The 21,580-nt window shown below is 33.3% G+C and overlaps 2 protein-coding genes across 5 annotated transcripts in view; one reads left to right on the top strand and one right to left on the bottom strand.

Annotated features, from left to right (window-relative positions):
- Iqcb1 (IQ motif containing B1) overlaps positions 1-19,015 on the bottom strand; it is a 49,345-nt gene extending 30,330 nt beyond the window's left edge. The window contains exons 1-7 of one of the 3 annotated variants that reach the window (XM_046458024.2): positions 18,908-19,015; positions 18,363-18,445; positions 15,147-15,258; positions 14,782-14,944; positions 13,066-13,195; positions 5,409-5,502; positions 2,038-2,137 (exon numbers count right to left, since the gene is read on the bottom strand). In XM_046458024.2, the coding sequence (XP_046313980.1) occupies positions 2,038-2,137; positions 5,409-5,502; positions 13,066-13,195; positions 14,782-14,944; positions 15,147-15,246 (587 nt within the window). In that variant the 5' untranslated portion in view covers positions 15,247-15,258; positions 18,363-18,445; positions 18,908-19,015. Of the gene's footprint in view, positions 1-2,037; positions 2,138-5,408; positions 5,503-13,065; positions 13,196-14,781; positions 14,945-15,146; positions 15,259-18,354; positions 18,446-18,907 lie in introns of all 3 variants that reach the window. The other 2 variants (XM_046458026.2, XM_046458027.1) reach the window with 2 other exon arrangements.
- Positions 19,016-19,136: 121 nt separating this feature from the next.
- Eaf2 (ELL associated factor 2) overlaps positions 19,137-21,580 on the top strand; it is a 42,713-nt gene continuing 40,269 nt past the window's right edge. The window contains exon 1 of one of the 2 annotated variants that reach the window (XM_046457997.2): positions 19,137-19,319. In XM_046457997.2, coding sequence (XP_046313953.1) covers positions 19,214-19,319 — 106 coding nt within the window. In that variant the 5' untranslated portion in view covers positions 19,137-19,213. The remainder of the gene's footprint in view (positions 19,320-21,580) is intronic. The other variant, XM_046457998.2, reaches the window with a different exon arrangement.

The following is a 21,580-nucleotide window of genomic DNA, read 5'->3' on the forward strand; positions in this document are numbered from 1 at the left end:
GTGCTACTTCACAGCAACAGGGTGAAACCTTCTTGGATACCACCCTACCTCATGCTCCAGTGTTTATGAGGTTTTCCAGTTTAGCTTTTAGTAACAGGCATGATTCCCAAACCTGTGTAAGCTCCTAGAACTGTGGTTTTTTTTGTTTTGTTTTGTTTAAATCCTTTTAAATTATTGCTTTTCCTGACATTGGGTAGTTTCTTCCTTTCTTTTTACACATATGTGACCAATATTTCTACCTCACTCTTGACTTGAAGGGACCTCTCTGCCAATCTCTGGTAGCTTTCTTCTCTGATATTCTGTCTTGTGTACTCTAGTTATCTTGTTCTTCTTGTATTCTCAGCTCTCTCTGTCTTCAACTCAGTCTGGATGGGATACACTTCCCTATATCACTGGCTAGAAACTGTCTGAATACTATGTCAAGACAATTGTGAGGTTCACTTCTGTTACAGTTTGGATATTTAATGTCCCTGAAAGGTCCATGTATAGTAAAGGCTCAGTCTCCATGATGGCATTATTGGAAGGTGCTACAACTTTTGAGAGATGAGGCCTATTGGCAGGTCTTTAGGTCTTTGGGGACACTTTCTTGAAGAGGATTGTGGGTCCCTGATCCCTTCCTCTCTTTTGCTTTCTGGCCACGATGTTCTCCCTCCATGATGTGCTGCCTCACCACAGGCTCAAATCCATGGGGTCAACTGATCATGAACTGGAGCCTTCAATACTAAGCAATAATCATCTTTCTCTAAGTTGATTGTCTCAGGTATTTTGTTATAGTGACAGAAATCTAATACAACATTTATTTTTTCTTTGGGCTTACTTTAACTCATTAGTTGACTGATGTTCAATTTCTTGAAAACTAATGTCTTTTTTTTTAGGTGATGGTAAATCCATTTCTACTATTCCATCTTAACAAAAAGTGGACATGAAGTCTTGATGAGTTTAATCGGTTATTTTCTAAAATCCATCCCCAGGTATCAGTGTTCAAAATCAAGATTTCATTTCTTCACTTGCATTTTTGAGATTGTTTCCTCTAGGTGCCATCTTTGTCTAGAGTTTTGTTCCACTTACCTTTCTTCCAGTAGCAACCAGAGTAAAAAAACTAAAATGTAATCTGACCATTTTCATCTACTTAAAATATCTTCACTTAAAATGGTTCCCACTGCCTATAGGATAAGACTTAATTTTCTTAACATAGAATATAAATTTTTCAAGATTTAACCCTCTGCAGAACTTGCTAGGCATTTCTGATACTGAACTTTAAGTCCCAACAACAATGATTTTCCTACTTTTCACTCTCAGTGTGTTTCTTACCTCTATGCTTTTGCATGTTATTATCTGCATATACTGCTTTCTCCTCATCTTCCCTGGACAATTTATCATCCTTAAATTTTCATCTTAGGTGTTATCTTCATTAGGAAGAATCCCCTCTCAGTTTGGGCCAGAAGCTCTCTAACATTTGTGCACATATTTAATACCGTAACACAATAATTAGGTTCATGTGTCTACCTATCTCTTCCACTCTACCACCATTTATCTTTGAAGATAAATTCTGAGTTTTAATCAACTTTGTAAATGGAATGACAGACAGTACTTGACACATACTAGCTGCTTAATTCACACAGAACTGAAAGAATGATTTCAACTGTGTATATTCTGCCTTTTTATTTTCATCTGAGGAATTAGTACTTTTTTATATGCCTCTTTAGTATTTATCATAATATTAAGCTTGTTGCTTCTTAAATAAATAAGATAATAAGCATTTTTTACTGTGACCCTAATATTTTTCTTTGGGTATTACACTAATTTCTTCTTTAAGCCTGGATTTGGCTAAGATCTTCTTAAGCTTTGATAGCAATTTGATAATAAATTTCTAATCTTTTATAGTATTTTTACATTTTTTCCTGAAAGACAATGGTAACATAGCTTAAGTATCACATACAAGTCAAATGCAATTGATTTCAGCAAAATTGGAATAAAATTGGTAATGCTTCTGTTCAAAAAATAAAAAATTAGTATCATTATATAAAATCAAGTCACCTGTTGATCTGTAGTATATTCTGTAGCAAAGTCATGACTATAGATCCTATTTGAACATTGTCAGTCTGCAGTAAGTGTAAGAAATGGTCACTTTGTAAGACTAAAAGAAGAAAAGAAAGAAAGATTAAAGTAGATTCTGTAATACCACAAGTGGAATTTTGCCTTTTTAAAATATAATCAAAACGTGACCATTTTTGCTGAATTTCTTGGCTCTTTGTACTCTACAATAAAGATTTTAAGATGTAGGCAGATGTATTTAAACAGTCATAGGCATTCTATTTTCATGAAAGGTTACACTCAAGATAATTTCTATAAATAGTAATGAATTTATTATTACCTCTCTTTAAACTGAACATAAAATAATATATTCCAAATTTGAAGACCTTTTCTAGCAATGAATTTCAATGAATTAATTCAAATACTGAGGAGAAATTATGAAGACTTGGCATAATATGCTTACGCAAGTTGCTTAACCTCTTAGAAACTCCATTTCGTCATCTGTAAAACTAGAAATAAGTAGCTTTCACAATAGCTAATACAAATGTCCTAGAAAAGGGTATATTCCCAGTAAATGTCATTATCTATCTATTTATCCCTTCTTCAAAGCTGAGCAGAAAAGTAAAATAAAATCAAGTATGTTGGCAAGCTGGCTCTGTGGGACACTACATTAGCTTCTATCAAATAATGTGACTCTTTCCCTTTTCTATCTTCTGAAGGAACAGATTTGATTTCTTTCCCATATTAATTCCTGTTTTTTGATTCTATTTATATAGTCCAGTATTTCACTACCCACCAGTTTTCCAAATGTTTAACAACTTAAAAATAATTCTACTATTATTAAATATTTCTATTGCTTTTTATGTTTTGTTAGTTTAAACATTCTTTGTAGCTAGAATAAGCATATTTTCCATTTTTATTTACTTAAATGTTTATTAATAACTCTGGAATTAACTTTGAATTCACTAAAATCACATAGTACCTAATATGTTTACAATTTTTTTCCCCACTGGAAAAATTTAGCTAAAATAACTCACTAAACAGTGATTCCATTTTAATTTTATGCCAGTTAGCTTATAATATATTATTATATAACTTATTTTTAGAGCTCCTATTCTGTTTTTCAATAGTCAGAAAACTATTTGGTAGAATAAGTCCTACCTTACTGCCACTACTGCTCCAAACAAAAACAGACGCTGTACCCATTTATTTACTTATTTCAACTTTTTACAATGAAAGTTTCAAACATACATAAAAGCATATAAGATATTATAATGAATACCCACAAACCAGTCAATCAGCTTTAACAATGATCAACTAGTGGTGAAACTTATTTTACCTACTCCCTCATCCACTCTCATTTTATTTTGAAATACATCTAAGACATCAAATTATTTTATCCATAAATATTTCAATATAAATTGCCAAAAAATTAATTACTAAGCAATAAAACATAATAACTATCTCTTAATTTCATCAAATAGCCAGTCAAGTGTATCAACTTCTAACTGCTTTGTGAATTTTTAAAATTTATTCAATATTCAAATGATATGCATGAATTGTGATTAGCTATCTTTGAAATTCCTTTTAACCTATAGATTCTTCTTTCTTATTTCCCTTGCAATTTATTTGTTGAATAAACTGTGTCAATTCTCAGTCTAGTTTTCTTTCAACTTCTCAGTCCAGTTTTATTGAATATATTCCAGAGGTATAATTTATTTCTCTGATGTTTTTTATATGAATAGTTGGCATTAGAGGATTGAAATGACCCAGGATAGAATTTCTGGCACATACAGTTTATCTGTGATGTTATAATCTATTAGGAAGCACCTAATGACAACCATGGCTAAATAACCTCCAAATCTGTTAAATCATTAAGGGCTGCAAAATGGGTGCTGTGCTATCATACATTTTCACTTATTACTTTGAACACTTTTAGACAAGACTGGGCATGTTCAGGGGTGGAATGGCCATAGTCTGGAATGCTTTTACAAAGAGAAATTTTTCTTTATCTATATGTAAGATAATAATAAAAATAAGTTCCCTAGCAGACATTATGGTGATTTTTAAAAAAGTCTTGCTAATGAATTTGATGTGTTTCAATCAATTATAGTTATTATCTTTATGACTGTTCAAATTTCCTTATTTGGCCAGTAAAAGGCACCTTAGGTTGGCTCTTGACTTCTTTTCACAGAATTCTAATAGATTTTGATTGCTTCCTTTCCACTTGGTATTTTAGAGCCTTTTGGGTTTATCTTTGTGTAATTCCTACCCCAGACCTATAGTCAGCCATTTCTCCAGGAGATTTTTCCATTTAGAATGAAAAGGTTATCAGAAATCTCATTTTCAATGTACTAATTTGTTTTTTTGAATATGAATTTATAATCATTTAATCTAGTTCCAAACGTAGTTTCAAAATGGAATATGGCATATTTCAAGTACTTTCTCAATTTTTACTAGATCTTTATAACCAAAGTCCTAAGTACTTTATGTTTTTGGTTAAATAGTTCTTTAAATTGGGAACTTATAATGATATTTGTCCATACCAGGAAATATTGCTAAAAAATTATTTATGCATGTTACTTAGCTATGTACATATAACTATCCAAAGTATAAAACATTATTAAAGTAGATGCCTTTGGGAAATAGAATGGGATTATGTTTTTCTTCACAATGCTTATAGAACTATATGACTCAATGTCTATTATATTCTGAAGGAAAAAAGCTGAATTAAAAGAAGATTTCAGTTTAAGTATTATTTCCTAAAACAAAACAAAATAATGAAAAAACAATGTTCTTATGGTGTCGCATTTATGTTAAATGAATTTTTTCAAGAATAAGAACTGTGCTATAATTATCACCAAGAAATATTTTCTTAATCTTACAAACAACATAAAATTAACCCATATTTATATTTCTCAATGTAAGCAGAAATATATGACTTTTAAGTTCAGTAAAATGTCATTATATAAGTTTATTCTCACTTAGGATATGAGTTAAATCATATCTACTATGTACATAGGAATTTGTCTTATAGCATATCTAAAACAGTAACAGTAATCTTTAAAACAAATTATTTTTCCAAGATTAAACTTCTTATTAATCCTTATGTCAGATTTGCTAAACAGAAAAAAGCTAAGGAGAAAGTTGTATTTTAGCAATATTACCTTGAGTATAATATTCACATTGTCAATGTGGACTATTTAAAGCTGGAATATCCAAATGACTTTTTTAATTACGGGATTATTTCAACATGATGTCACTTCACTATGGTTATCTGCATAGTATACAAGGCGTTTATTTTTAGAAGAGATCAAACTGTTAGCAATTAACTCTACAATTATTGTCAGTTACATTAAAATCTTTTCTCTTACCATTCTGTATGAGTTGAACATGGCCACCTAACAGCCAGAATAGAGAATCAGTCACAATTTGGAAAAAGTGCAGTATTTCATCTTTTTCTTCACCCTTTACACAAAAGACAAACCCAATTGACAGTTCTGTAATTACTTTCACTAAAAAAAAGAAAAAAAAAAAAGACTTCTTTGGGGTGTTAGAAGACTCAGTTTCTGGATCTAAGAACTACATGGTTTTGTAGTCCTTTTAGTTTCTTAACTGTAAAACTTGTAGCTATAGTATGTTAATACTTACTCTACCTTCTATAAATGGCTGTTATCCAGATAAAATAAAACAAAATAAGTAGTACAAAAGTACAAGTTGATACACTAGCATTTTTCAACACTTGCTATGCATCAGAATTATGTGTGAAGTTTTTAAAATACACCCTAGCACAGGCTTTAGCCCAAATATACTGACTCTCATTCTCTAAAGACAAAGTCTGGACATCTGTATCTTTTACAGTTAGGTAGAAGAGTTGGTGGTTATGTGGCCAGGTTGAAATCCACTTCAATATGCAAATGTAGGTGTCAGTATGTAATGCTTTTTTTAATAGTACTTTTCAGTTCCAGTTTTAATGAGGGCAGAGATCAAGCCATTTAGCTCCCTGTTATAACTCAATGTTCTGAAACATAGTAAATGTTCAATCAATATTTATTCAATAAACAAATGATGATTTTTTTGTTTTTGTTTTTCCTTTCTGGAAAGTAAGGTGAAATATTAGTCTAATTAAGTGTTTTACAGTGGAAAATAAGAAACACTGATTCTACTGGAAATTTCTGTCATTTACTGGCCATGTAACTTTTTTTTGTAGTACTGGGGATTAACTCCAGAGTCTCATACAGTGGATGTTCCTTAAATCCCTGCAGACAGAATGCATTGGAATTGTTTTCCCCATCCCCCATGGATTCTTTACTACTCAGCTACAGGTTGGCTTTGAACTTGTGATCCTCCTGCCTCAGCATCCCAATTAGCTGGGATTAACAGGTGTGTGCTACCATGGCTTGGCTACCTAACTTTAACAGAAAGTGTTATAAAGGACATTAACTTAAACATTTTCTTAATGTTCTGTAGCAAAAAAGTGAGGACAAGAATAAAAATTTATGATAGCTATGATTATTCACTGTAATAATGCTAAGTATTTTCTTCCCATTATTCTAGGATAAAGTTAAGTGCTCAGTAAACAGGCATGTGTTAACAAACAACAAACCTACCTTCTTAAAAAAACACTAAAACAAAAGAAATGTTATATTAGATCTAAGAATCACTTTGGTTCCATAAACTGCCTTTGCCATTTTCACCCAAAGATACATCAGAAAAGGCATGGTAATTCTCAAGTGTTGTAAGTCACGAAGGGTAGTACAGCTACATTTCTAGACCATTCACTCTGGATGCTAAATTCTCATTAGAAATAATTAATGTGTACTTAGAATTTTAAAAATCTAACAACTGGAAAAAGCAGACACCCTTTCAAGCTGTTTCAAACCTAAGTTTACTAATTAATCACAACTTTTTAAATTCAAAATAATTAAAATAACATAAAACAAAAAACTCAGTTCCTCAACAAAGGTATATTACATGCTGAATTAGTAGAGGGTTCATGGCTACCATATTGGACGGTGCAGAAATAGACCATGAAGCCATAAAAATAGATATTGCCACTTAAATTTTTTAAATTGCAGGCAAAGCACCTAAAAAATCATATCTTTAAGGTGACAAATATATGAAAAAATTAAATATGGCTTTCTTAAGATTTTGCGATTTTCTCTACCTATCCAGCACACGGAGCCACAGTTTCTCACTTTGCACAAATAAACCACATCTATCTCAGACATCTCTAAGGCTCTGGACATGGTTACTGGATATTAACTCTAAACTGTCTCTCTAAGAAAGCTCATTCTCTATTACTCTCTTCTTCCAAGTTTTAACTAGCACTCATCTATGAGGCTTTCCCAAACTACAGATGTAGTACTGACATGTCCTTTATATCAAACCTTGATTCCATATACTTAACTTGAAAATTCAACTGACTTCAAAGCAATTATGTTGTTTTTTTCATGAAGTTTCTAGTTTCCTAATTCTGTTAAACATCTGAGGCCTTAAACCCTTGAGGTCAGCTTAATTTAGCTCTACAATGATATACACTATCCATTTAAAACCAGTGTCTGATATTTTATCTTTTATATTCTTTCAATGTTTCTTTCATAATATCTCATTTAATTCTCTTTGTCCAAAGAATCAAGGCATTATTACCTTAGCTCTAACTTACTGAAATAATCTAGAAATGTTTTCTTATTAGCACACTCATGCCTTCTAAAAAGCCTTTTCTAATATTTGTACATTCAAGTTCAAACTCTTCTCTCTGAAATCCTATGCCCTTTGCAATCTTGTCCAACCTTACTTTACTTTTAAACCTTATGGAAAGATTGGAGTAATAAATTTAAGTCTGGTAAGTATCTGAACAGGAATTCAAATATGCCATACTTACTTATTTTTTTCTTTTTTGGTCTTGTCCCTTTCCCCTGCCTCATACTTCCAAAACTTATCCATTCTTTTGAGATATATTGATCAAGTACCACTGGTTCCTCAAGCTTTTTTCTAAACATTCTTGTTCACATTTGTTATTCCTTCTCTTTCTCTTTATAAATTTTACTTTTCTATTAGTTATAGGCCAGATAATATTTTAGGTGTTACATTCTCTAACAACTAAAATTTACTGTTGTAGAATAAAAGCACCCATGGATAATATATAAACAAATGGATGGAGTTGTGTTCCAATAGTTTATTTTACAAAAACAGAGTGGAATTGGCTTACAGACCATAAATTTGTTGATCAAAATGACAAATTATGGAAAAAAATGTAAAAAGCAATTATCTGAAGATCCTAAAGAATAGACAAAACCATGTAGATGCGACCCTGAAAGAAAACGTATTGGCTGAGATACAAATTTATCTTGTGTGATGGTTAATTTTATGTTTCAATTTCACTGGGTCATGGGGGTGCCCAGATATTTCACCAAACACTATTCTGGGTACACACCAGATACAAGAGTATTTTTGGATAAGTTTAATATTTAATGTTTTAGATTGAGTAAAGTCAACTGTTTTGCCTAATATTGGTGGGCTTCATCCAATCAGTTCAGGGCCTGAAAAGAACAAAAAAGCTGATTCTCCTTCAAATAACAGGAAATTCCTCTTGCCTGGCAGCCTTTGAGCTGGCCAGACTTGAAGTGAAACATCGTTTTTTTCCTGAGTCTTGAGCCTGTTGGCCTTCAGCCTGGTACTATGCCATCAGCTCAACTGGTTCTCAGTCTTTTAGATTAAGACTGGAACTATGCCACCACCCAACTGTAGATCCTGGGACTTGTCAGCTTCCCCAGTTGCCAATTCCCACTGCCCCTGCTTCCCCACCCTCCAGGAAGAGAGGGAAGGAGGTTGGGAGGACAGAGAGAGAGAGAGGTAGCTCCTTTTGGTTCTGTTTTTCAGGAGATCCCTAATACTTCTGGCTTTTCTATCAAGAGTACTTGCCAGTGTTTGTGTAACACAGGGAAATGATCTCTAACAAATCACAAAGAAAGGAGTTCAAACAAGAAGCTATAATCTAACAATGCCATTTTTCACAGAACTAAAAAAAAAAAAATCTTAAAATTCACATGGAACTACACACACACACAGACAAAACAACCTCAAATAACCAAAGGAATCATGAGTAAAAATGAATAAAACTCACCTCAAAATATATAAGATTACAGTAACCAAAGCAGCAGGGAATAGGTATAATAGACCAATAGAACAGAATAAATGTCCCAGAATAAATCCATACTCAACTGATTTAAAACAAAGGTGTCACACACTGGAGATAAATGGTGCTAGGAAAACTGAATATCTACATGTAGAAGAATTGAGACACCTGCAACTCATCATATACAAAATTATCTTGAAATGAATATAAAAGACAAATGTTAACATCTGAAACTGAAACTACTAGAAGACAATATGGGAGAAAAGCTTTAGGACACAGGAATGGGCAAACATTTTTTGGCTAAGGCTCTAAAAGCATAGGAATTACAAGCAAAAACTGACAAACAGGATTACATAAAACTAAAAATGGGATAAAATATTTGCAAACTATATATCTGATAAGGGGTTAAGAATATATAAGGAACTTGAACTTCTTAATGGCAAACAAAACATAACAAAACCAACCAACCAACCAAACAAAAACTGATTATAAAATGAGCAGCAGACTAAAAGGACATTTCTTAAAAGAAGATACCCAAGTGGCTAACATGAAATATATGAAATAATGCTCAACATCACTAATCATCAGGGAAATGCCAATCAAAACCACAGTGACTTTTCACCTGGCTCTAGTTAGAATGACTATTATCCAAAAGATTTAAAGTGCTGGCAAGAATGTGGTAAAAAGGGAACCCTTAAACATTGTGGTGGGAATGTAAATTAGTACAACCATTATGGGAAAGAGTATGGAGGTTCTTCAAAAAATCAAAAATACAACTAACATATGATCCAATAATCCCACTAATAGGTGTATATATACAAAGGAAATGAAATCAAGAAGCCAAACAGAAATCAGTATTCCCATAATTCACTGCAGCACTATTCATGAGTCTATCAACTGTTGAGTGAATGAATAACTTGGTGCAATGAGCATGAGGTAACCCCAGCAACTTGGGAGGCTATGGGAGGAGAAACACAAGCCTCACCAACTTAGCATGACCTGTCTCAACAAATAAACAAACAAAACAAAAAAGGGCTGGGATGTAGTTCAAAGGTAAGGTGCCTGCGATTCAATCCCCAGTACCAAGAAACAAAGACAAAAAACCTGATGAATGAATATAAAAATGTGGCCCATATATATAATGGAATACTATTTGGTCATAAAGGATAAAATTCTATCACTTGTAACAATATGAACAGAAGTCAATTTCATCATGTTAGACGAAGTAAGCCTGGCACAGAAAGACAAACACCACATGATCTTACTTATATGGAATCTTGCTCAAATGTGGGATCTTAACAAACAAACAAAACCTCAGAAAAGATGAGTGAGTAGAATAGTGGTTGCCAGAATCTGGGAAGAGTAGGGAGAGGGGAGAAATGGGAAAAAGTTGTTGTATTTAAATAAGAGAAATAAGTTCTAGTGTTCTATGGCACAATATGGTGATTATAGGTAATGATAATGTCCTATGTATGCAAAAAGTTGTAAGACTGAATTTTGAATGTTTTCACTGTAAAGAAATAGTGTGGGGTTGAGGTTGTGGCTCAGTGGTAGAGTGCTCATCTTGCACGCATAAGACACTGGGTTCGATCCTCAGCACCACATAAATATCAAATAAACATATTATGTCTACCTAAAACTAAAAAATAAATATTAAAAAAGAAATAATGAATGTTTTGAGTAGTTAAATATGAATACTCTGATTTAAATTATGCAATGTATATGTGTAATAAAACATCACAGGCACCTCATAAATATGTAAATTTTTATATGTCAATTAAAAAAACAAAAACAACTATAGTATAAATAGGCTGAGGAATCAGAAGTTGGAGTTTGGGGCTGCCAGAATATCTCTGAAGGAAGTAAGCCACAAAGCAAGGAGTTCTAAAATCTATTTATACATTTCCAATAAATTCTTGATTTCTATAATGTGCATGTGTGAGAAGAGACTCCAAGGAGTCCCGGGGAAGTTTGAAAGAAATTAGCGGCAATTTCATCATCCACCCAGTGTTAGGCACAAAAAATTTGGAGTTTAAGTTCTTCCTAGTTAGACAATCTGAATTAACAACTTTTAAACTAAAGGACCACATCTAAGAAGTAAGAATTATAAATCAGGACTAAAGGCAATACTCTAACTACAAAACTAGAGTAAATGTATCCTGAGAAAAATTAAAGCCAATGCTCTATAAACTCAACCAATCTGCCAGAATTTAGTTGCTCTCAACAATTTTCACAGGAAAACAGCATTTCAAGAATGTATCAGTCACAGTGTCCATTATAAAACAAAAAATTAGACATGAGAAGCAGAAAAATTTGAACCAGTGTAAAGAGAAAATACAGTTAATAGAAAGACTCTCAAATGAACTAGATTTGTAAATAAGAACTTATTATAATAAATATGGTAAAGAATCTTTAAGAAAATATGGGAGTAATAGGTGAAGAAACAGAGACTCTCATCCATTATGAAAACTCTAAAAGAGAAAAATAGAAATCACAGAACTAAACAATATAATACATGAAATAAAAAATTCACTAGACAGGAATATTATCAGATTAGACATCTCAGAAGAAAGGGCTCAGTGAACTGCAACAGAAATGATCCAAGCTGAAGTAAACAATAACAACAAGATGAATAGACCCTTAGCAATCTGGAATACCCAAGTGAAAAGAATGAGAATGGGGCAGGAAAAAAACTATTTGAAAAAACAGTGGCAATTTTCTTAATGTGAATAAATACATAAACTCAAATATATGAAGTTCAGTAAGCCCCAAGCAAGATAAATATAAAGAAATCCACGCTACAAAGTGTGAAATATGATAAGTCAAGAACTATGTAATGTTTTGAACAACCAACAATAAAAATTAAAGGAAAAAAAAAAATTTAGAGGAAGCACAGGGTGGCCATCTCTCTGAGTTATGACCAAAATCAGCTTTAGATATAGTCCAGCTTTTAGATATATGTTTATATGTAAACACAGTAGTCCTTTATTAAAATGATTTTCATTGGGTTTATACAGAAAATAAAGTTATCTTTACAATCATTTAAAAAAAAAAAAAAAGAAATCCACGCTAATGTTCATCAAAGAAAAATTGCTGAAAACCAAAGAAAATAGGAATGTCTGAAAAGCAGCCACAAATAAAAAGGCTATATTATATAAAGGGGAATGAAAATAAACAAAGGCTAAATTTATAACAGAAATAAGAGATAGTAAAAGACAATGTTAAAAAATCTTTAAAGTGCGAAAAGGAAAAACAAACCAATATGAAGCATATAGAGGGCCATAAAACAACTCTGAAAATAATTCAAGGAATTAAAATGATATAATGTTATCTGACCACAATAAAATTATATTTAAAATTGGTACCAATAAAGTATCCAGAAAATCTTCAAATATTTGGAATTGGGCAATATATGGATCAAAGAAGAGTTCATGTAGCATCTAGCACAATGTACAAAAGAAATACTTATTAAACTATCTCTAATCTCTTGATTAGAGAAGAGATGTGAAAGATCATTTTTATTATTCTTCACCATTGTAGCTACTGAGAAAAGTTCTAGGCTTAGAGAACAAACTAATATACAGAGTGGAATAACAAGATAATTGAAGTAGAAAGTATGTTTTAGGAAGATGTTATGGACATAAGTGACTATGGGTGAAGCACAAAATTGAGTAGTAAGGCAGATTCTTTGAAAAAAAAATACAGTCTGCTTTAGCTAGCATATAAAAAATGTCAAAAGTAGAGATAATTTTTTTATTGTGATTTTTAGAATGTTAAATCTTCTATACTAATTGTACTTTCAGTCAAATATTGTACATTTAAAAAATAAAATAGGACATATTCTCAGAAATTAAAACGAATTGGCTATAAACACAAAACACTTAAACACAGACCTTAGCTGCATTGATGAAACATGTTTGCAATCGTCTCTCCAAAATTAGAAAATTTTCTGCTGCTGATGGAAGTAATTCCTTGTAAAATTCCTCTGCATCTTCTCCTGGATCTAAGCCTACACAGCAATGGCTTAAAGAAGAATGTAAATTATTTGTGTTAATCATAAACATCAGCTGAATGCTCTAACTTTTTTAGACATTATACATTAATGAATATCCTGCTTTTGTTGCCAAGTCAATAAAAAACTTGTTGTAAAACTAGTCTAATAACTTTCTATAAAAAGCATAGTGTAGTATGGATCTTGTTTGTATTTAGGTCCAGGATTCATAGATCTTAAAAAAGAACATGTCAGCCATTCAGGAAATCAAAGATACTCGGCTCACAATAAAAAGACATGAGCTGAGTTTTCAGTGAACTGGGCTCAATCACTCTAAAAGTCATAAAATACCTTAATTCATGAATAAAATTTCTGTTAAGTGAAGCATTTCAGACATCCAACAGCTGAAAAACACCATATTCAGGATGGGATTAATTTTTGAGGGACAGATAAGGAAATAAAATACTCTTTAATTTTACACCAGCTCTGCTTTCCAACAGATCAACTTCTCTAAGACCTGAAAATTATCTGCCTGCATATTTCTTATATTAGAAGGAAAAACAAGCAAAACCCTAACTCTAGGAGGAACACTTTACAATATACATTAGAGGACAAAAAGTCATTTAGAAGAAATGAATCTTCTTCAACCTTCACATAAAAGCCACTCTTTGGATATGAATTCAACACTCAGAAGTCAAAAAAGTACCTATGGAGTAGACTAATACCACAGAGTCCCCAAATCAAGGGTTGTAGGCTAATGAGTGAGTACTACTGTTTGAGTCTTTCCAACAAAATGTACAATAACAAGCAATAAAAACTACATATTGAGCCCACTATACACCTAATGGCAAATGTTCATATACTGCAACAGTTTTTATTTTCCCTTTAGTTGTTAAAATTAATTACTTAAGAGTATATACTTTTGATAGAAAGCATTAGTAAATATAATTATGCTCAATTAATACTGTCATGAGCTAGCATATTTTATCAAAACATAAAGTAATTAAAGATTACTTAAGAAAATCATTAAACTCAAAAACTAAAGAAGAAAAGAGTATTGTATACATTTATTAAAATTTTCAACTGTATAGTGTGAATTTGGCCTTTATCTAAATAAATACTTTATCTAATAAAGTAGGAGTAAGCAGTTTAGAAAGTTAGTCTCCAAAATAAATACAAAGTGAAATGAATAGTTTTTATATCTGTTCTCCTATACTACTCTGCTCATGCACTTTCATTTTGGCACCAATTTCATTCCACTTGTGACATACATTTACATGACTGCCACCCAATCTCTATTTTAAGTTTCTCAAGTACAGATGTAGGTTCTTAATTTCTTCATTTCTTCAAATATTCCTGAGTCAGTAAAGAGCAGATCAGCCACTTGTGACTTAGTAATAAGCATAATAAATGATCATCATTTATTGAAGTTTAGCAGGGAAGTTTTAGAAAATTCCAAATAGAGTAAGTAAATAATAATCTAAAAGTATAATTAAAAACCTATCACAGGATATTCCAATTCCTATAAGGAAAATAAATAAAATAGAAGTAAATGTTGTAAATCACAATAAAAATACTAAATTCCTTAAGAACAAGCTGACTTATTGATTCATTTTACCTTAATATCTGTGTAAGCTGGGAAATTGTAGTCCACCCACCCTGGATTCGAGAACAATCCTGACCGAGGACCAGAAGGCAATATTGAATGAGGTCATAACAGTATATATCTTGTTTGATTTTCTTCAATTCTGAGCTTCCTACAGGTGTGTTGTTTATTATTTCTAAGGCAAAAGAAAATAAGATATACTTATTTTTGCTCAGTATATCCAAAGGCTACTTATATTTTTATATGTTGAACAATACTAAAAATATAAAGGAAAAAAATCATTGCCATATCATAGTGTTAAGGTTTCTCTGCACAATTCAAAACTGAACCAATGATAGAATTGATTTTATTTAAAAATCATAAAGTCTTTTTCTTACCTTTTAACTTCAACAATATAACAGGGACATTCTGTTCAGGACTTTTTGCAACCTCAGCAGCTAGAGATAAGATCCTTGGGTCTGTACCTGTTGGCTTCATTTCACATATCACCTGTATTTTAACAGAATCAGAAAATAAAGTTTAAAAAGCCATAAAATATTCATTCCCTAAATAATGTATGAAATTGAAGATCAATATGAATAAAAAGTTTTTCTTGCCTTGTTTTAGAAATACAGTTTTTTTTTCATTTCTTCCTTTATAGGAAATTAGTTTTTCTAATTAATGTACATCTAAAAGAGTTCTACATCCCTATACCTTACATGTAACATTTATAATAGGTATTGGTATTGCATTTTCACTGTGCTAGGAGCTTTACATTTACTCTCTCCGATATGTACAATTCTGGAGTAGAATTTACACACGAAAAACTGAGTGTGCGGTAAAAAATTCATATTGCAGACTTAATAAGGCTACTGTTTTAAAGGTCTGCTTACAAGGTCATTCCTTGGCTGGCATCTTGAATGTGGATATTAGAAGGGTTTCTACTATTCTGTGAAAAGAGTAGTTCACTGTTCCTAAAAACAATGCTGTTTATGCTGAACACCTGATTTCCTTGGAGTCCTGGAATTCTGGTATATGCTAGCAGAAGGCATCTACATGACTTCATTTTCCAATACTTAATAAAAAAAAAAAGAGGTTTATTTAGCTCACAATTCTGGAAGTTCCAGGGCATGCTACGTATTGGCTTGGCTGTGGTGATTTCCTCCATCCCATCACTGTGGCTGTGTCACATGACAGATGTTTAACATGACATGAGTTAAACATCACACTAAGATTCAGACATGTGTAATTATAAGAAAACCAAAAATTATTTCTAGAGTATAGTGAATAAAATCAATTCTCCTAAAAATTTTAGAAGTTCACATCTCAAATTGTTACTAAAATTTGTTTATATAAAACTTTTTAAGTATTTGAAGTTCAACATAAGTCATCATTTAATAAAAAGTATCTCTTTTTTTTTCTTATATTGGGGATTAAACCCAGGGGCACTTTAACACCTTTTATTTTTTTATATTGAGATGGGTATAATTAAATTGCTTAGGACCTTGTTAAATTGCTGAGGTTGGCCTTGAAATTGCAATTCTCCTGCCTCAGCTTCACATCTCTGTATTGCTGAGATACAGGCATGCAGCACCATACCTAGCTTTCCCTTACTTTTAATAAAAATTAACATATTTAAGTATTTACTATGAGATAAGCACTCTGCTAAGTACTTTTAAATGAATTATCTTATTTAATTCTCACAATGGGACTCTGAGATAGACCTTGTAATCGTTTCCATTTTACAGATAAGAAAGTAAAACTTGAAAGTTGAGAAACTTATCATGGTTTCATCAATATATGGTGGCATCAGACATATCAGATTAGTCTGATTGCAAAACCTATGGTTTTAATTACAATGTTCATTGTATTCCCTCCCTTGTAAAAGAGTAAAAATCACAAAATATATTCCTGAATAACCTACTTCTAGCTCACTTTTTTAGCTAGTATTCAGAACTGGCACTACAGTCTATCCTTTATTTCAAAAAGTTGACCATAATATAGGCATCAAAATCATCCCTTGTAGGGAAAAATAAAAATCATTAAAATATTTTACTTAATTTCATATCCAAATGGTATACTCTTTTAATTTGCGTTTCTTTGAATATTAATTAGGGAGGTCAGGCATATTTCATTTCACTGGTCATTTTTTTCTTTTATACATTTTCTATTCATATCCCTTAACCATTTTTTATTGGTGTGTCTTATTCTTCAGTAGAAGCTTTTCATATATGGATATGCACCTTTTGCAAATATTTTAAAGAATATTTCAAAATTGCTAAGAGTACTAGGAAAAAGAAAGCCCAGAGCAACTCCTAGCACATAGTAGGTGCAAAACTTTCTAAGGGAGTATATACAATTATCTCATCCTTTCCAATGGCTGCATTATGCTATCCTTCCTTTATAAGAGTGCATCAAAATACATTTAAGTGTGCTAACTGGATGTCATTTAGGCTGTATATTATTAGAAGCAATGGATATCAATGTGTGAGTCTTTATGAATTCATGCTAGTATTCCCATAGGACAAATTCCCTATGATGGTGATGACTGAATCATAGGAATACATATTTTAATATTATCTTTTACACTTTTGCCAATCTTTGAGATTTCTATTTAAATAGTATAGTCTTGTTTGAAACTGCATTTCTATGAGTTTTAGAGGGACTCTGCCATATTTCATGTTTACTAGTCAGTTTTTTCTTTTATATATTTTCTATTCATAGTTTTTACGATGACACATATGGGGCAGACTCCTTGCTAATATTCTGGTTGGGAAAGAAAAGTGTTATGTGTACATACATAAAAATAAACGTAAAACTTCTTAAGCATACAAAATATGTGAAATGCTAAATAAATGACATTGATAAGAATTCAGACAATAATTAAAGAAGTAAGCTTCTCTTAACCAGTTTTCTTATCTGAAAGTAAAATTAACAGCAATTTCTACCTCCTAGAATAATCCAAAATTTAGAAAAGAAGGCAGGGAAAAATGATAGTCTTAAAATATGACAATACAACTGAGCTTAATAATAATCATTTGAAGAGCTTACTATGTGCTATGAAGTGTTCAAATGCTTTCATTTAATCATGTCAAGGATCACAAAGAACAGGCATTCTTTTCCCCTAATTTTAATGATAAGCATACTTATAACTTTTTTTTTTCTTTTGCAATGCTGCTACTGGTACCCAGCGCCTTGCCGGTGCTTGGCAAGTACTCTATCACTGAGCATCACATCCCTTACCCTTAAGCATAATTTGGGGCAGTTTGGTTTGCACAAAGTCACACTTTTAAGTATGAAGCTGGAATTCAAACCCAGAGATCCTGGCTCTAAAACCTGAGCACTTACCTACCATATGAAACAGTCTGAGTTCATAGACCGAGGGAGATACATTCACCTACCCATATAGAACAATAAACTGACAAATATGCCTAATAAAGAAGTAAGGGAGTATAGTTTGATTACACAATTGTCCTGAAAATCAACCACTTGTTACAGCAATCATTTGTAAACATTTGTGTATGTTTTTCTCATCTTTACAATAAATTCATGAACAATGACGGAGAAAAAGAATGCCGATTATTGATCAATTATTAATACTGTTACCCAGTTACCAGAACACCAGCTCGAGCTTCAGCCTTGATCCTTCGGGAATCACCTCTCCCTAGTCGTGCTCTTTTACTGCCTCCATGAACCACTATGATGGAAATAAATGAAAGAAAGAAATCCACTGCAATGCAGTTACAACTGATCCTAAACGCCTGCGGTTTCTAACTTCGAATCCTCGTTTTCCTTCCTACACGTCCTTCCTCCAGTCTTAATACCACCTGGAACGTCCTCGGTAATTAAAAGGTCAAAAAGATTGCCGAGGTAACGGCGTCGCTTCCAGTCACGCACAAGCACCGAGGCTCCTTTCCCCGAGATTCTAGACTCGGCTTTGGCGCTACCAGTCCTTTGGCCAGTCGCCAGGCCTAGTACCCAGACACCGCCCTCCTCAGGCCTCAGTTTCCACACCAAGATCTCCACAGAAGGCGTGGCTGGCCGATTCCCCCGTTAAGAGGCCCTACATGCAGGTTCACTGGGTCCAAAGGCCCGGCATCCAGACATCCCGGTATCCCAGGGCCCTCTCGGTCCCCAGCCACCACCTCAGGTCAGTTACCTCATCCCGGTTTCGCGTTCCTGCACCAATGGATCCTAGTTCCCCCACGTACCACGGTGAGGTGGCCCTTGCCAAGCGGCCTGCGTCGCTACGCGGGAAGGGATGGGGGGGCGGAGAGAAGCGCCAAGGGGCGAGGCGTCCGTCACTAGGCAGCCAATCAGAGCTCCAGGGGCGGCCGGGGAGACGTGCACGTAGGGCGCGGGGCGGAGTCTGGGGTGGCGGCGCTGGGGGCCTGCCGCTAGTGTTGCTGCTTTGGGCTGAGGTGGCAGATAGTTGTGTAGGCGAAGTCGGAGTTAGTGGGCAAGGATGAATGGACCAGCGGGACTCTCGCGCATTGACCGTCACGAGCGAGTTCTCAAGTTAGGCGAGAGTTTCGAGAAGCACCCACGCTGCGCCTTCCACACTATACGCTGTGAGTGGGGACTGCCAGGGGGATAGAAGGGGCACCTCCTTCTTGGTTGGGCTTGTGAAGGCGCAAACCCCTGAGTTCTGTTCCCATAACCTCCCCGCCCCTGCACTCCTCTGGAGGTGGGAGTGGAGCGGGTACAGCGTAATCTACTACCCTGTTAGAAGTCCTGGGTGTGAGTAAACCTTGGGCGCATTTAAGTGTGACCAACCGACTGGAAGGGGCGCTTTGTGGAGATCTGTAGGGGTGACTGTGGAGGCTAACATGACAAGTGTATGATGCAGAAATGGAAAGGAAAATAATATGACAAACAGTACAAAGGACCAAGGCAGGGCCAAGGGAATGCCTTGAAGCTGATGGGGACAGTCTTCCTTCCTTTTCCTCACCTCTGTCTGATGAGGGTTTTTATTTACTGTTTTTTTGTTTTTTTTTTTTTTTGGTGGGGAAAAGTTCTTAACCATTTCAATCTCTCTCTTTCCAAACCCAGATTTCATTGTTATCAAATACTAATTATCGAAGTATTTGAAGGTGTGTCATTAATTTCTTTATTGGGAAGATTTTTATCTTTATGATTTCTACCCTTGGTTTACCCACTTGTTTTAATAGTTGGATGACATGACAGGAAGGAAAAGTACAGCATATGATTTTGTCTATAAAACATTCATTTTTTGCATAGTAGCCCTCATAGAATTCTAGAGCAGGAAGGAAACGTTGAGATCATTGAATCATGACCTCTTATTTTTCTATGGCAAAATAGTAAAGCAGATATTTTTTCACTTCCTTTCTCCAGCTCAGCCCTTCTTTACTGTTTCATCGTTCCACCTTTTTCAGTCATTCTGTAAAGAAACTTTATGGATTTTATTCTGAACGTTCAATGGTTCAATTTAAACACTTAATTAAAATTCAGTCTCCAAAAGTTTACTTAGATTGTAGACAATCTAGTTTTACTAGTTCATAGTAAATGTAAGAAGAATCAATGGTTTTAACCCTTCAAAGATATGCTTGCATTTTATTAAAGGGGTTTCTTAAGCAATATTAACATCCATTTTATAGAACAATTGGGGAGATATATGACAAGAGAAGATCTTCAGAGCTGTTTTTGTTTATTCTTTATTGGATGGCCATACTCTGTCATCTAAATCTCCCCGTAGTGAGACAGTGCTGTACTGGCTCTGTGGTTTCTCTTTCTCTTCAGTTTCATTTCCCAAAGCAAGATATGGTTCTTATCTGTTTTCTACAGTCCTTTTTCTCATAGTATCTCCTCTCTTCTTTCTCAAGTATGCAGTAATTTTTAACTTTTATTAAAAAGTACAACTTTTTAATTTTTCAAGTTATAAGGTTTAAGATTATAAAATTGCTCTAGAATATATTTTTATATAATTTGGGTATACATTCTCTTCTAGGGGAATAAACCTGAAATTAAATTAATAAAAATGTAGCCTTTGACAAGTTCCTTGCTAGTGCGTCAAAGCATTTCACTTATAAAGGTTCTTAATATCCCAGAATTAAATCTTCAAAGTTAGAGTTAGATAATCCTGGTACAAGAATGATGATAAAAATAGACAAAACAACAATAATAGTAACCATAAATAAACCTAGATGTTTGAACACACAGTTATGTAGAAGACATTAAAAATTTTTTCAGTCTTTTTTCCCCTTTCTTGTTGAGCAGGCGTATGGTTTTTCCCTAGGTGATCTTCACTCCTAAGAATTCAGAGTGAGGGAATAGAAACTATAGAATAGAGAATGTGACACATACATAGGACAAGTGCATCCAATTTATAACTAGCACTCAAGCTAATGTAATTTGGGAGAAAATAGTATTCTGTCTTTTATGTTCAGGGGAAATTTGGATAGTTTAATATACTAAGGCTTTAGACAAACCTGATTGGGAATCCTATCCTCTACTTTCTCTCCCTCCCTGCCTATTTAAAAAATATATATATGTATATGTATATACATACACACACACACAAAAACACATATATATGCACACACACTTTGACTTTGGTGATATTTTTTAAACTCTTAGCCCCAGTTTTCTAATGTGTAAAATGGTAATGATAATAGTGACATTTCATAATTTTTGTAAGGATTAAGTAAGATGGCATAAGCATAGAGCAGTATTAGGTGCCTGGAAAAAATTGAATTGTAATCATGATTGGTTTTGAAGAGTTATAGTAATGTATATATAGGGAGTGCCAATGAATGTAATTTCTATAAACTTTTAAAAAAACATTTATCAGACTTTGAAAATAAGATCTATT

Source organism: Marmota monax, unplaced genomic scaffold, assembly GCF_021218885.2.
Source record: "Marmota monax isolate L192 unplaced genomic scaffold, Marmota_monax_Labrador192_F-V1.1 WCK01_AAM20220418_F8-fsc00052, whole genome shotgun sequence".
In the NCBI taxonomy this organism is placed as follows: domain Eukaryota; kingdom Metazoa; phylum Chordata; class Mammalia; order Rodentia; family Sciuridae; genus Marmota; species Marmota monax.